This window comes from Trichomycterus rosablanca, chromosome 6 (genome assembly GCF_030014385.1).
Source record: "Trichomycterus rosablanca isolate fTriRos1 chromosome 6, fTriRos1.hap1, whole genome shotgun sequence".
Taxonomy (NCBI): Eukaryota; Metazoa; Chordata; class Actinopteri; order Siluriformes; family Trichomycteridae; genus Trichomycterus; species Trichomycterus rosablanca.
Window position 1 is genome coordinate 34,974,169 of NC_085993.1, and position 15,281 is coordinate 34,989,449.

The 15,281-nt window shown below is 39.2% G+C and overlaps 1 protein-coding gene and 4 non-coding genes across 5 annotated transcripts; all 5 read left to right on the forward strand.

Moving 5' to 3' along the window:
* The first annotated feature begins 1,041 nt into the window (after positions 1-1,041).
* nop58 (NOP58 ribonucleoprotein homolog (yeast)) lies at positions 1,042-11,621 on the forward strand. Its single transcript, XM_062997759.1, has 15 exons — positions 1,042-1,167; positions 2,380-2,456; positions 2,986-3,038; positions 3,633-3,757; positions 4,553-4,689; positions 4,882-4,946; positions 5,142-5,276; positions 5,660-5,805; positions 7,509-7,635; positions 8,430-8,728; positions 8,933-8,994; positions 9,118-9,263; positions 10,063-10,190; positions 10,291-10,371; positions 11,198-11,621. Exons 1-15 carry the CDS (start codon positions 1,123-1,125, stop codon positions 11,243-11,245), a joined length of 1,674 nt encoding a protein of 557 aa, XP_062853829.1. The 5' UTR covers positions 1,042-1,122; the 3' UTR covers positions 11,246-11,621.
* Positions 3,427-3,518, forward strand: LOC134317386 (small nucleolar RNA SNORD70). Its single transcript, XR_010013206.1, has one exon. It is a non-coding gene; the product is annotated as a small nucleolar RNA SNORD70 (small nucleolar RNA).
* LOC134317387 (small nucleolar RNA SNORD70) lies at positions 4,729-4,814 on the forward strand. Its single transcript, XR_010013207.1, has one exon. It is a non-coding gene; the product is annotated as a small nucleolar RNA SNORD70 (small nucleolar RNA).
* On the forward strand, positions 4,990-5,072 carry LOC134317390 (small nucleolar RNA SNORD11B). The gene has a single exon (XR_010013210.1). It is a non-coding gene; the product is annotated as a small nucleolar RNA SNORD11B (small nucleolar RNA).
* On the forward strand, positions 8,774-8,857 carry LOC134317389 (small nucleolar RNA SNORD11B). The gene has a single exon (XR_010013209.1). It is a non-coding gene; the product is annotated as a small nucleolar RNA SNORD11B (small nucleolar RNA).
* Positions 11,622-15,281: the final 3,660 nt, after the last annotated feature.

Consider the following 15,281-nt stretch of genomic DNA (forward strand, 5'->3'; position numbering starts at 1 on the left):
TTAGAATTGTAATTGTCACAATTTTGCAAATGGAATTTTTACCAGTTCTTTACCAATTTTTACCAGTGCTCACAAGACCTCAGCTGCTCAACACTCCATAGTTGCCATTGTATAATTTTCCTTTTTAAATTGTGCCATATATTTTCAAAAGGACACAGAAACACACACTTACTCTGTGTCAAGTGCAGTACCTTCAGGCATATGCAAGTCCTGGTGACTCGCACCCCCATGCTATGACAGACTTTGTCACCTTTCACTTTTTCCACTGTCCTTTGGTCCATCTGACAGGAGCTTGGGCCCACAGAACTTATCGATACCAGCAGTAACCTTTATGTCTTCTAGCATCAATAAGTCTTGTCCGCCCAACAATCTATTGGCAGTCCATGGCTTATCCCTCTATCACTTTCAGTTGGTACTCGCCTCGGCTGCCTGTGAGCACCTCTTGCTGTTTGCGAGACTCACCATATCGGCTGCATTCAACATATGTACTATTAGTGAGGGCAGAATGATTGTCTTAAAAATACACTGTAAAATCCTAAATAAACTGCATCTTTCAAAATGCATGCTGATTTTGTGACCTGCAAAGTGACACATCCCGCCAGTAGATGATGTTACACATATTTACACATGATCCTAAAATGTACAAGAAGATAATTAAGAAAATTAAGCATGAGAAGGAAATTTAATGAAAGTGAAAACAAGTTTGTGCTTCAGGAAGAGAAACCGGTGCGTCTCTTGTGTTATGAGGCCGTGTCTGTGGTAAAGTAGAACAATATAAATGCAGAATTCAGCCTCCAAGAAAAACAGCAATGTGACTGCAATCACAGCAGGATACGTTACAATCGGCCCTTTGAGGGCCACCATAATGCTGATGTGGCCCTCGGTGAAAATGAGTTTGACACCCCTGCTTTAAATGAGGGCACGTGTCCACATTTACCAAGTCCGCGCCAAACCAACCTGAGACGCATGCGCGGGGGAAGATTCTCTGTTGTGCGTAGTGCGCATGCGCTTCGCTCGCTTAAGATACCGCGTGGTGCAGAGTACATGTGGTTGATAGAGGGAAGAGCTCTCACACAGGGGAGCTGAATAACTTTGATTTAAACACCACATATATTGTTTAAAATGTTAGTTTTATTTGAAACCGCTGCCGGCTATGCCATATTTAAGGTATGTTTACTTTATTTGTGGTTTTATTACTGCATTGTACAAAAATTACCCTCATTGCGTTTTCTGAGTTGTTAGCTAGTTAGCTAGCAGTGGTAGAAATGTATGTAACTGGAGAGAATTAAGTTATTCTATGATATGAAAAGTGATCATAATGGAAACGCGTGTGCATAGATCTGTGCTCCGATTGGATAGTATTCTTAAATTCTGAATAACTTGAGAAACTGAGGAACACTAATGCAGGCCCGTCGTGCAGCCACGTTGGATAGATCTAAAAAGTTAGCTGGGTGTTAGGTTTGTATGTAAGGTGCTAGTAATCTAAATATATAAACGCATTTGAGCCTTTTTGTTGATCATATTTAACGCGATGTGTTTTTTGTGCTCATTAAAGTTACCCCACGTGCTCTCGCCAGGCCCGCCGGACATACCCACATGCCATGTGTCTACTAATATTAATAAAACGCTTCATTTTAAGGTCCTAAATGCTCAAGTGCTCAAAATGCTTTACATGAGGAATATTAAGCAAAGTGTTTAATCAGATGCGCTACATTATAAAAAAAAGTCGAGGTTCAACCGATGGACCCTAAACATGTGCAACACACACCGCCTGGTGGGCCACTATGCTTACATACAGGCTACTGTTAGTGAATGACTAGAATTACCTGACTGCTTTATGACCAGAAACACAAAATGTTTAGTTCATCCCAAAATGATTCAAGTTAATGGTTCAGCAAGTTATGATTCTATTGGAGCGTAAAATGAGCTATTCAATTATCAGTCTTCACTGGACTGCAGCACATGTTGACAATATAAAAATAAATTGGAAAACAGGGCTTTTAAAATACTGTTACTGTTGGAACATAGCCAATTAGGATGTGAATTTATATAGTCTGTGTGTATTCACTTGTAAATCCTGCTTGATTCTGCAATATTTTAAATTATAGGAATGCACTGAAGTAAAAGGTTTTGTGCCACTTCAGTATTAGAGAGGACACAAAGTCCAGATGAGCTTTCTCTTCATTTATCTTCTCTGGATTTTTCCAAATGCAATTCTTTGCATCATCTGTTTATGGTCCAATGGTGTAATAAATTTTCTTGTAGCATCTAAGCCAAACTTCCCATAAACCGTGACTCTCAAAATATCAGGTCCAATAAACAAAATGACTTATGTGGCAAGTAGTAATAAACATGTTTTTTTCTTTTTCTTTCACACAGGTCCTTGATGAGCAGAAGCTCCAGCAGGTGGACAGCCTGTGGAAGGAGTTTGAAACACCAGAGAAAGCCAATAAAGTGTGAGTTACATTTATTTGAAATTTAACGACATAAATAAGTCTTAAAGCTGTATAGTTCGACAAATAATTTGCAGTAATTTAATCTCATATGTTAAAGAACCCCCTGTAAAAAGAAAAGCAATTTGACAATGTGGCCATAACACAAAATAATATAATTTATAATTTTCTTTGTACTTGAAATGATTCTGTATACATAGTTTGGATTCCTTATATATAATTAATACACAACCCTTGTTTTTTCCACTTATTCCTTTGTTTAAATTGACCCCCTCCTTTACTGTAAAGTATATTTTGGTGTAATAGAATATAGCTAATTAGGCTTCTTTTATTGCTTATGATTTCATAATTGCCATAAGTGGAGGAGAATTTGAGTCCTAAATGGCTTTAAAAGGATAAGCAATTAGTGTTGCTTTTAGTTTGTATAATATTATATTTGTAGAATTTGACAGTTAAATTATAGACAATGTATTGGTTGAATTTTTATTTGTTGGTATCAGGCTATTGTTAAATGTTTACTGTCCTTTTACAGAGTGAAATTAAAGCACTTTGAAAAGTTTCAGGACACAACAGAAGCTCTGGCAGGTACGTTCAATAAACTAATTGCATTTAGTATTTATGCATTATGTTAATTTACAGTTGCAGTTGGAAATTATTCAACCCCCTTATTCAGTTAAAAACTTCACTAAATCTAGCTCTTTCCAGAAAAGTCTAATTTTCTTTGAAGTGGGCCCACCACTGAGGTCCTATGAGCACCTCTTTAACCCAGTCATCTAGCCATAATGATTTGGCCCTTATCAAAGTTACGCAGGTCTTTATGCTGCCCATATCTCCCACATTTAATGCACATATTACTACACTTAATGTATCAATTACCCTGAAAAAAGCATTGCTATGCACACTTAAAGGTTAGGTTTTCCTTATCAGTGTATGCCCCTACAAGTATCTAAAACGTTTAACCTCAACTGCATTTGTCAGTGTTGTCGATGATGTATCTGTTAAACTGACTCAAAGTATGAGGACACTAAGCAGTTTATTCGTCACTACCACTGAGACAACACTTATGATGCCTTTGATTATTCTGCTTGTTTGTGCAGTAAACAATCAGACCTTAATTTGCCCCTTTGCTTGCATAATTTCTATAATGACTAACTGGACTCCTTTCTTTTTTAATTTTAGCTGCCACTGCTCTGGTAGAAGGAAAGCTTGGAAAAACATTAAAGAAAGTCCTGAAAAAAGTGGTGGCTAAAGAGGCTCATGAGCAGCTTGCGATTACAGATGCTAAATTGGGAGGAGTCATTAAAGTAAGTGCACTGTTCTAAAAAATGTATGTGGCACATTTTAATTCAAGTGTAGTTTGGGCAAATGCTAGGTCATAAGTAAAGTTCTATTTTTAAGCACTTTTGTCAGGACATCAGGTTTAATAATGCCACTTATGAACAAACTTGCAGAATATTATTTTGACGGTGGACCATTCTCAGCACTTCAGTGACACTAACATGGTAATTAGTAGGCAGTCTGATGTTCTGGTATGAGTACTTCAGGTGCCCCAGTGTTCAATCTAAACTATAAAGCCAGCAGCATTGTGATCAAGAAGTATTCACAGATGAAATGGAATGTGCCTAATCGAATGTCCAGTACATGTAAACAGTTTAATATTTCTGGTCCCTGGTGCACCTGATAACACTTCCATGTCATTGCAGCACTGAGAATGGTACACCATCCAAATAATAACCTGTCCTATAGGAATCCCTTTCTGTTGGTGACAAGCAGACAGGAAAACGGTGGCCTACAATCAGTAATTGTATACCCACAAAGTGCATCTGTGTGGTACATGTTGCTCCTAAAATGGGTAAATACAATATAGGTGTACATAATAAAGTGGTTAGGAGTAAAAGCATTTTTATTACAAAGTTAGGCGCACCAAGAAATCTGGTCGCTGACTGACTTGTGTGGGCTCTTGCAGTATCCCATAATCAGACTCTTAAAGTACATGTTATCTTAAAGATCAGTCGATGGCCAAAATTACCTGCTGTCATTTGATTATTTTGCACTTGTCAATACTCTGTGTTTGGTTTGTACTCTGTTGCCTCCTGCAGGATAAGATAAATGTAAGCTGTGTACACAGTCCTGCTGTAGCTGAGTTGATGAGGGGCATTAGGAACCAGATGGAGGGTCTGATCACCGGGCTCCCTCCCAGAGAGATGAGCGCCATGTCTTTGGGTCTAGCACACAGGTGGGACACCAGCAGCTACTAAATACACAATCAAAATCATTTAGTGCTGTCAATGATTAGTTGTATAACTGACTCATGTGAAGAAATCAATCACAGTTCGTCACTACCACTGAGACAGCATTGGCACAGGTTGATATGCTCTTGTCTTGATGCACATATCACAATCTTCTCATTCTTGTTCCATTTGCTTAGTCTCTCCCGGTACAAGCTGAAGTTCAGCCCGGACAAAGTGGACACCATGATCGTCCAGGCCATATGTAAGTAGATAGTTGTTCATCATTTAAATCATGGTTCATATATGACAATCGTTGATGATTCTGACCTTGTGTCAAGACCCTGAAATCTGTGAGGGTGTCTAAGTCACTACCTCATCTGAGATTGTAAAAACCAACCTAGAGTAATACAAATAAGCTAATAGTTCTGGCATAACAGACTCTCGTTTCTGTTGTCAGCTCTCTTGGATGACCTGGATAAGGAGTTGAACAACTACATCATGCGCTGTCGTGAGTGGTACGGCTGGCACTTCCCTGAACTTGGCAAGATTGTCACAGACAACTTGGCATACTGCAAAACAGTCCGGAAAATCGGTGGGTACACATGCTGGCTTAATAGAGCAGACACTGTTATTTTTGACTCATCCTAAAGTGTCATTGGCATTAAAACATGACATTTAAATCCAAATAAATGTAATTATATAAATGCATTTAAAATTATTCCTGTTCAGATTAGAATGCAGCTTGTATACAAATTGTTCATCCCCATTGTTGACATCTGTTGTAAAGAAATACTTTAATTAGACATTATACTGCATTGCCTAGCTTTAGAGTGAGGTAATTGTGCTAGATGTCACTTGCTAAAACATTGCAGCAGCTATGCCACTGTAAGGTTCAGGCTCAGTTTGCTCTCGATGTGGTTTTCTGTTTAATTTCTGCTGTGTTTTTAAACACTGTTTGTAATTGTTCCTTAACAGGTGACCGTACAAATGTGGCAACCACTGACCTTTCTGAATCGCTGCCAGAGGAGGTTGAGGGTGAGGTCAAACTGGCTGCAGAGATCTCCATGGGAACAGAAGTGTCTGAGGAGGACATTAGTAACATCATGCACCTGTGTGATCAGGTGTGTAAAGCTGTGTGTCTGTTCATGTATCATCTATGATTCACCTCTAAATGTATAAATTATTTATTACAAACCCCAAATATGCTTGTTTTCTATTTAAATAGAGTCAAGGAAACATGTATTTTACTGTATTTACATAATATACCTCCAGTTAAGCCCAAGTCATGTCATAAACATTGAAAAATAATGATTGAGGGAGTTTGGAAGCTTATTAACACCATAAATTAATTCTTATCTGATTGCAATGTCATTGCTGGAACTAACAGATTTGAGATGAGAACAAGAAAATTTAATTGATATTTACACCATTGGGGTTTAATTCTGGCCAACCTTCCTCAAGGTTACCACAATGCCAACAACCACCAACTGCATTACAACCAAGTAATAATGTAATGAGCAGTTTTGTCTTTTTATGTTCTTTATTATTTTCTTGCCAAATTAGATTGTTTTCCATTGCATTTGCAGCCCCATATCATGATGCTCTCACCCTGTACTTTGGGACTGATGTTCCTAATCATATGCGCAGGACAGACTGAATTATTGTGTTATATTAAAGTGTAGTGTAGGTAGGGCTGGGCGATTTTGCAAAAAAAAAAAAAAAAATCTCGATATTTTAATATTATTACAGATTGTCGATTTCGATTTTTTTTTTTTTGTGTTCATGTATATTGCAATTGAAAAAAGACTCAAATTTATTTTTCTTTTTTTGTGTTTTAATTTAAAAGACTGCAGAAGTGAAAAATAGTAACAGCACCATCTATAATTATCATTTCAAGAGACTTAAACTTTATAACGATAACGATATAACAATAATTAAAATAAAATAGAAATCTTAATTATCTATATCCTTTATAAGAATAGCTCATAAACAACTCTTACTTTAAATCTTGTGCAGCAGAACCTCCTTATATTAGGAAAGTGCAAAACTACAAAAAGTTCTTTACAGGTTTCTTAAAAGGAACACAAACCTGTGAAGTAAGTCTGTATCAGTATCTAGGCTGGGGGGCATCAAGTAATCACTCTACTCAGCTTTGATTTTGTCCTCTTGTGACTCTGGGGGGTGGATGGAGGGGGCAAGTTCTGCTTCTAACAATATAGACTACAATTCCCATGCTCCCACGGACTGTCACGTGACTAGCACATGTCCCCGGTCAGCCAATCCTGATCGCGCTCATCGGCTCCGAGTTTGATTCAGTTCGGCTGTTTGCTTCAGTGACTCTTATTTGAACTCTGTTTGTGTCTCGTTTTGCCGATCGTGTTTGCGCTCCTTATTTCTGAATCTAACCGTTACCGTGTATAATCCATGTTGTCTTCTGTTTACTGTTTTAGTTTTCACTGGTTTTGGACACTGTTTTTGCCCTTTTGATATTAAACTTTCCCTGATTTATATTTCGCGAGCGTCTGCTCAGTTTCTGCCTCGTGACATGTTAGTATTTTAATTAAAAGTTAAAGTATGTAAACAATCGCGATTGTCACATTTCTAACATCGGGTGAAAACGTTCATTCAAATGAACCGAATTAATCGTGAAAATCGCCCAGCCCTAAGTGTAGGAATGTTTATGTACATGCTCATTCGTACTTTCACAAGTATATTAGAATGAATACTTTTTTGTTTGACTCAGTTAGCATGTGGTTAAATTTCCACTAGAAAAAATGTTCACACTGTGTTGCTTTGCATGAATAACAGTTGTTAATGTCTTTAGGTCATTGAAATCTCAGAGTATCGCACTCAGCTATATGACTACTTGAAAAATCGCATGATGGCCATTGCTCCAAATCTCACAGTTATGGTTGGGGAATTGGTCGGAGCTCGACTCATCTCCCATGCTGGTAAGTACATGTTTTTAGACTTTGTATATGTTATGTATGATCTATAAACGCATTCTATTTTTAAACAGGTTTCTATTTAAATAAAAGTTTATATTAAAAAGTTTCGTCACCAATTTTTTTCCTATGATAAATAAATAAAAATAAATAAATACATTATTTTGCTTTGTTTGGTGGATCCACAACTGTCACTAAAGATCCAAAGGCACCCGTGCTTTTACCTGTTTACCTGGCACAGCGGGATATTCCACTAGCACACCAGCGCCGAGATTCTGAACTCCTCTGTTCGAAACTCTGCCTAGCCACAGGTCGGCTGGGTGCCATCTAGTGGGCATAATTGCAGCAGACACGGTTCTGCTAGGGCGGGATGACCGGACTATGTGTGTGGGGTGTTCAAACGCTGTGTAAGGACCTTGATTGGCAGATCAAGAGGTGCCTGTGCAGAGTGCATAGGTGAAAAAGGGTTCTGCAAAGGGCTGTGCGTGGGTTGGAAGAGGTGTGAGCAGCAGTATACCCACCTCGACTGCAATCGGGGATCCCACCAGTGGTAGACAAATTGACTAGGCTAAATTGGGAAAGAATTCATAAATAGAAAAAAAAAAATCCAGTCTTACTAAAAAAAAAAAAAAAAAAAAATAGGATGTGGACGTTTCCTACTCCCTTCCATTGTACTTGTTTTTTATTATTTAAATAAAATTGTTTAAACATGCTTTTTTAAAAACTTCTCCAGTGCCTTTATACCGTAATGTTCTTGTACATCTCTTACTCACTTGCGTTTTATCCCTATTTCTTCTCAGGTTCCCTGTTGAACTTGGCAAAGCACCCTGCGTCTACAGTGCAGATTTTGGGGGCAGAGAAAGCTTTGTTCAGAGCACTGAAAACCCGACGAGACACTCCCAAGTACGGTTTAATTTATCACGCTTCTCTGGTGGGCCAGACCTCAGCCAAAAACAAGGGCAAGATCTCCAGAATGCTGGCAGCCAAGGCAGCCCTGGCCATCCGCTACGACGCGCTGGGTGAAGATACCAATGCTGAGATGGGAGTGGAGAACAGAGCCAAGCTGGAGGCTCGTCTACGGCAGCTGGAGGAGAAAGGGGTGAGTTGGTTAACTCTGCAGGGCTTGGTGAAAGCAATGTGGTCTTGCAAGCGGTGATTATAATGACGTTATGTCACAGTCCTGAATACTCCATGTGGCTTTTTTGTCACTACCTCATCTGAGCTTGTGTTCGAGTGTGAAAAATTATAAGATGCTGTTTTCTCTGCTTCTCTTGTAAAGCAGTTTGTCTCTTTCTCCTCTCAGATCAGAAGGATTAGTGGATCAGGCAAAGCTTTGGCCAGGGCTGACAAGTATCAGCACAAGAGGTAAGTCCAGCTAGCCACCTGCTAAAGGAGGATGTGCATGCAGATATATCTGATGTACTACAAAAACTGTTAAAGAATGTTCTCAAGTTGATTTGTGACATCCTGGTTGCTGTGTTTTTACAGTGATGTTAAATTTTACGACCCATCTGGAGACTCGACGCTTCCAACTGTCTCCAAGAAAAGGAAAATAGAGGAAGTGGAGGAGGAGGAAGAAGAGAAGCCAGTAGAGGTTAAGGCCAAGAAAGTGAAGAAGGAAACGCCAACTAAAGGTAAGATACAGAAACTTCAGTGTGGTGTTTTCTTATAGAATGGCTGATAAATTAACTTGCTCTAATGGTAATAAAGTGGTTTGATTTAGTCATTATTATTTGAGGCTCAACATGCTAGCCACTGCCGGGTGCACTATCAAGTCCTGATAGACGTGAGGGTTGCGTCAGTGAGGGCATTCAAATATGTATTTTTATCAAACATATACTGACTGCACTAAATACTTACGAGACCGACAATGTGTGTAGCAGTACCAACCACTATGGAAAACTTTTTTTAAGCCCAAATAGAAACAATCATCAATTTCATATAGGGACTGTGTGGCACCGTGGCTCAGTGTGTAGCACCGTCACCCCTCAAGAAGGTCCTGGGTTCGATCCCCAGGTGGGGAGGTCCGGGTCCTTTTTGTGTGGAGTTTACATGTTCTGCCCGTGTCTGCGTGGGTTTCCTCCGGGTGCTCCGGTTTCCTCCCACAGTCCAAAGACATGCAATGAGGTGAATTGAACTTGTGGACGGATGAATCTTGTGTAATGAGTAACTATTGTTTGTCATAAATGTAACCAAAGTGTGTAACCCTTCCTGCCATGAATATAACCACTGTGTAAACATCGTAAAACATTAAAATAAATAAATTAAATGAAGTTGCACAAGGAGTGCTGCTTGCACCCACATGCACATGATCACACTGTTCTGAGCTCCACTGCTTCAGATGGTCTATAAAAGTAGAAAAAATACAAAAGTAATTAAAGTGCTTATAGTGAAAAGCATTGAAATGCAAGCGTGGTGTTTTTCATTTTTCAGAAGCTGAAGCATCAGAAGAGGCTGAAACAGAGACGCCCAAGAAGAAAAAGAAAAAGAAGGAAAAGAAGCAGGAGGCAGAGGTAAAGGTGGAGGAAGAAGAAACGGTGGAGGAGGAGACTGCTCCACAGGTAAGAAGATTTTTTTTATTTTTGGTACTGTAAGCACATCTATCTTCAAAAGAAAAACTTTTTTTAATGCTCTGCTTTCACCCAACCCTCATGTTCACAGACATCAGAAAAGAAGGAAAAGAAGAAGAGGAAACTTGAAGCTGAGGAAGAAGAGGAGGCAGCAGTTAGTCCCACAGAAGAGGTAAATATTTCGTTCATCAACGCATATGGAAAAACTTTGCTCCAGTTAAGCAGCATAGTTGGTGTGTTCGAAAACCCAGTGAGCTGCCTACTGCATACATAGGCAGCTGCCTCAGTAGAGAGGATTCTAATAAGTCATCAACTTATAAGTCAGGTTATTTGAACGCACTACTTAGACAGTGATTACATCAGTTTTCACTTACTAAGCTAACACAGTTAGCCTTGTGCCATTCAAACCAATGGGATAAAGTGGCATAATGCACTAGCATGTCAACTAACATCTCTCTCAATGTACCAAAAATGGTTAAATTGTCACTAAGAAGCCCGAAGTTTCAAATAAATGACATTTATTACATGTTTATTCACATTAAAAATCAATGATAATTTATTTACATACTCTGTTCATTACTAACTGTTTATTGCTCTGCATTTGTCAACCATATTTGTAATTTTTTTGTTAGAAAAGCTGGGATTGCATTCAGTGCTGAGGATCTTTATTCAGTCAAAATACCATTCAAATTGGGTAGTTGGATACGAATAAATTGGAAGAAAAATTGGTGTGAAAATGCAAAAAAAAAGACACTTAATGGAATTCAAGTAGCACCAAAGAAAACAGGTTGCCATGAATTCATCCACAGTCAAGTGATCATTACATTTCTGTGCAGGTACAAACGCTGGATATATGTTTTAAATAGAGAAATGTGACAGTTGCTGGTTTTGTTTAGAAAGGGGTTGTCTTTAGACTTCATTGTATTTCATGCCCATGTTCAGTCTAATTTATGTGCTTTTTCTGTTTCCTAATGTGTCCTCATGTTGTTTCATTCCAGCCAACCACAGAAAAGAAGAAAAAAAAGAAGAAAAAGGTTAAAGAATAGGAGGGAGAGTAAATTCTCCCCTAACTTTTCCCTTACAATTCTTGAATATGTAATTTTATCTCATTCATGTGCAACTACAGGTTTTTATGTGGTGATCACATGACTGCTGGCCAGTTCAAGACTGGTATTAAGGACTAAACTTTTTTTTTAACAAGATCTGAAATTATTTTCCATGTAATCAAAAAGTATTATTTTGGTTTGCTCAGAGTAATTAGTTCTCTGACCCTGTCATTTATGGATACTTTTGTGTTTCAGTTAAAAAAAAAAAGAATGTAATGTTACATTATCATGTTATATCATAAAGCTTAGAGAAATGAGGACAGTGTGATAGCGCTCATTTCACTTTAAATGATTAAACATCTTTTTCGTTATCTCATTATTGGTCTTTTTTTACCCATCTAATGGTGGAGTCTATTTGCATTTGTTTACATCTAGCCTAACAAATTTTATTAGAATATTAATCCTTTGGTGAGCTGCACAGAGGAAAGCATTTTTAGAGACTTCTTGCAGTTTTGGCCATGAGAAGATTTCTTGGACCACCTCATAAAATCCCAGTCTTCATCACTGGTGTAGACTTTTGTTGTGGTTGAGTATGTGTGATGCATTCTTCCATGAATCCTCCTCCAAACTGCTGCTCCGGTCAGCACAGGCCAGTTCAGGGAGTTTGGCCGAAACACACCATAAATTAATCTAGCTATCAGCATATTATGCCCTTAATGAGTCACAGATAGAGAAGCTCTTTTAATCGTCTACTGGCCACCAGAGGAAGACTTGTAAATAGAATGTCTGGGAGGTCTCAAAATTCTAGGGTTTCTTTATCTGACTGAATTCACCTGTATGCAGCTGTACAGCATCAAATCTATTCAGACTCACCCTTATGCATTTGAAGATTATGATATTAAGTTGTGGTAATATGGCAGTATCATGTTATGTAAGCATCAGTTAGATATGTGTTCACAGTGTGTTGCAACCATAGTAAAGAGAGGCCATGGCAATATCATCAGGACAACAAAATAAAAACCCAAGTGTACTACAAAAGACTTAGAGGATAACCTGATAAAGCTAGGACCAGTGATGGCATAGTTACCTTGAAAAAGTAATCTGATTACTGATTACTCCTTTAAAAAGTAACTTAGTTACTTTATGGATTACTTGATTTTTAAAAGTAACTAAGTTAGATTACAAGTTACTTTATTAGTTATATAATGCAGAATATTTCAAAGATATTCCTTTGCAATACTTTATCATTTGGCTGCCAACTTGTGTGTACTGATGAGACTCATTTAAACCCCAGAACATGCTAGTGTGAATGCATGGAAAACTAATTTTAATTTTCTTTCAAGAATATGATACAGACTGACCAACACTATTACGCTAAATCAGCATTGAAAATTGACTTTACTTTTAATAGCCTTCTACAATGCTAAAGCTTCTTAAAACGGAAGATTTTCTTTTAAATAGAAGTGTTATTTACCTGCTATTAAATTGTTTTCCAACAAAATCCGCCCAATCTGGCGGATAATCGCCCAATCTGGCAACACTGGAATGCGCAGAGCCAGCTGGCGCTTTTACTCGTAGCGCGCCACGAATACTACTAAATAGTACTACTGTACTTCTGTAATTGTGTTGGTGGTTGACATTTATGTTGAGTGTATTACTGCACTGTTTTGGTGAAGAACTACTCATCTGAGGTGCGCTGCTCCTGCGTGCAGAAATGCTTCCGCAAAAAAATTGCCGGGAAAGCGGTGGTGGGGGGGCCAGAGGGGTGGCCGAAGATTACTTTATGGTGGCCATGGCAACCACTGGCCACCCCCTGGCTCCCCCGCCCCTGCCAAGAAGAAAGTAAAAATATCTTTTCACTAAGGAAAATGACAAAAATAGTAACGCACAGTAATTTGGATAAGTAACTTTAATCTGATTACTGGATTGGAAATAGTAACGCGTTAGATTACTCGTTACTGAAAAATGTGGTCAGATTAGAGTAACGCGTTACAGACCATCAGTGGCTAGGACAACCGTCACTGTAAGATGATCACTTCACAACCGAGTGCAACATCACTCTTGACCAAGAAGCACAGGATGGATCGACAGGTTTTGAGTTCTGGGACACCACATTTGTATGGAGTGACAAATCAAAACTGAAACTGTTCAGTTTGATTAAGGTAAGGCTTATAAGTAGAAAAATAAATTGCAAGGCAATGGAATAATGTTGTGCCTTTAGTGGTAAAATTGAACCTTGGTGGTGATTGGACTTTCCAGCAAGATCATGATCCCAAGCACACTTGATAGTCAACCAGAGCTTTGTTAAGAAATCAGTCATGGAATATCCAGGAGGGGCCGTCTCAGTCTCCAGATTTAAATTCAATTAAAATCATTTAATTTCTTTAAATCTTACCAATTTGGCAGCCATTATATTTGCAGGTCTTGAATATATACAGTGTATCACAAAAGTGAGTACACCCCTCACATTTCTGCAGATATTTAAGTATATCTTTTCATGGGACAACACTGACAAAATGACACTTTGACACAATGAAAAGTAGTCTGTGTGCAGCTTATATAACAGTGTAAATTTATTCTTCCCTCAAAATAACTCAATATACAGCCATTAATGTCTAAACCACCGGCAACAAAAGTGAGTACACCCCTAAGAGACTACACCCCTAAATGTCCAAATTGAGCACTGCTTGTCATTTTCCCTCCAAAATGTCATGTGATTTGTTAGTGTTACTAGGTCTCAGGTGTGCATAGGGAGCAGGTGTGTTCAATTTAGTAGTACAGCTCTCACACTCTCTCATACTGGTCACTGAAAGTTCCAACATGGCACCTCATGGCAAAGAACTCTCTGAGGATCCTAAAAGACGAATTGTTGCGCTAAATGAAGATGGCCAAGGCTACAAGAAGATTGCCAACACCCTGAAACTGGGCTGCAGCACAGTGGCCAAGATCATCCAGCGTTTTAAAAGAGCAGGGTCCACTCAGAACAGACCTCGCGTTGGTCGTCCAAAGAAGCTGAGTGCACGTGCTCAGCGTCACATCCAACTGCTGTCTTTGAAAGATAGGCGCAGGAGTGCTGTCAGCATTGCTGCAGAGATTGAAAAGGTGGGGGGTCAGCCTGTCAGTGCTCAGACCATACGCCGCACACTACATCAAATTGGTCTGCATGGCTGTCACCTCAGAAGGAAGCCTCTTCTGAAGTCTCTACACAAGAAAGCCCGCAAACAGTTTGCTGAAGACATGTCAACAAAGGACATGGATTACTGGAACCATGTCCTATGGTCTGATGAGACCAAGATTAATTTGTTTGGTTCAGATGGTCTCAAGCATGTGTGGCGGCAATCAGGTGAGGAGTACAAAGATAAGTGTGTCATGCCTACAGTCAAGCATGATGGTGGGAATGCCATGGTCTGGGGCTGCATGAGTGCAGCAGGTGTTGGGGAGTTACATTTCATTGAGGGACACATGAACTCCAATATGTACTGTGAAATACTGAAGCAGAGCATGATCCCCTCCCTCCGGAAACTGGGTCGCAGGGCAGTGTTCCAGCATGATAATGACCCCAAACACACCTCTAAGACGACCACTGCTTTATTAAAGAGGCTGAGGGTAAAGGTGATGGACTGGCCAAGCATGTCTCCAGACCTAAACCCAATAGAACATCTTTGGGGCATCCTCAAGTGGAAGGTGGAGGAGCGCAAAGTCTCGAATATCCGCCAGCTCCGTGATGTCGTCATGGAGGAGTGGAAAAGCATTCCAGTGGCAACCTGTGAAGCTCTGGTAAACTCCATGCCCAGGAGAGTTAAGGCAGTTCTGGGAAATAATGATGGCCACACAAAATATTGACACTTCAGGAACTTTCACTAAGGGGTGTACTCACTTTTGTTGCCGGTGGTTTAGACATTAATGGCTGTATATTGAGTTATTTTAAGGGAAGAATAAATTTACACTGTTATATAAGCTGCACACAGACTACTTTTCATTGTGTCAAAGTGTCATTTTGTCAGTGTTGTCCCATGAAAAGATATACTTAAATATC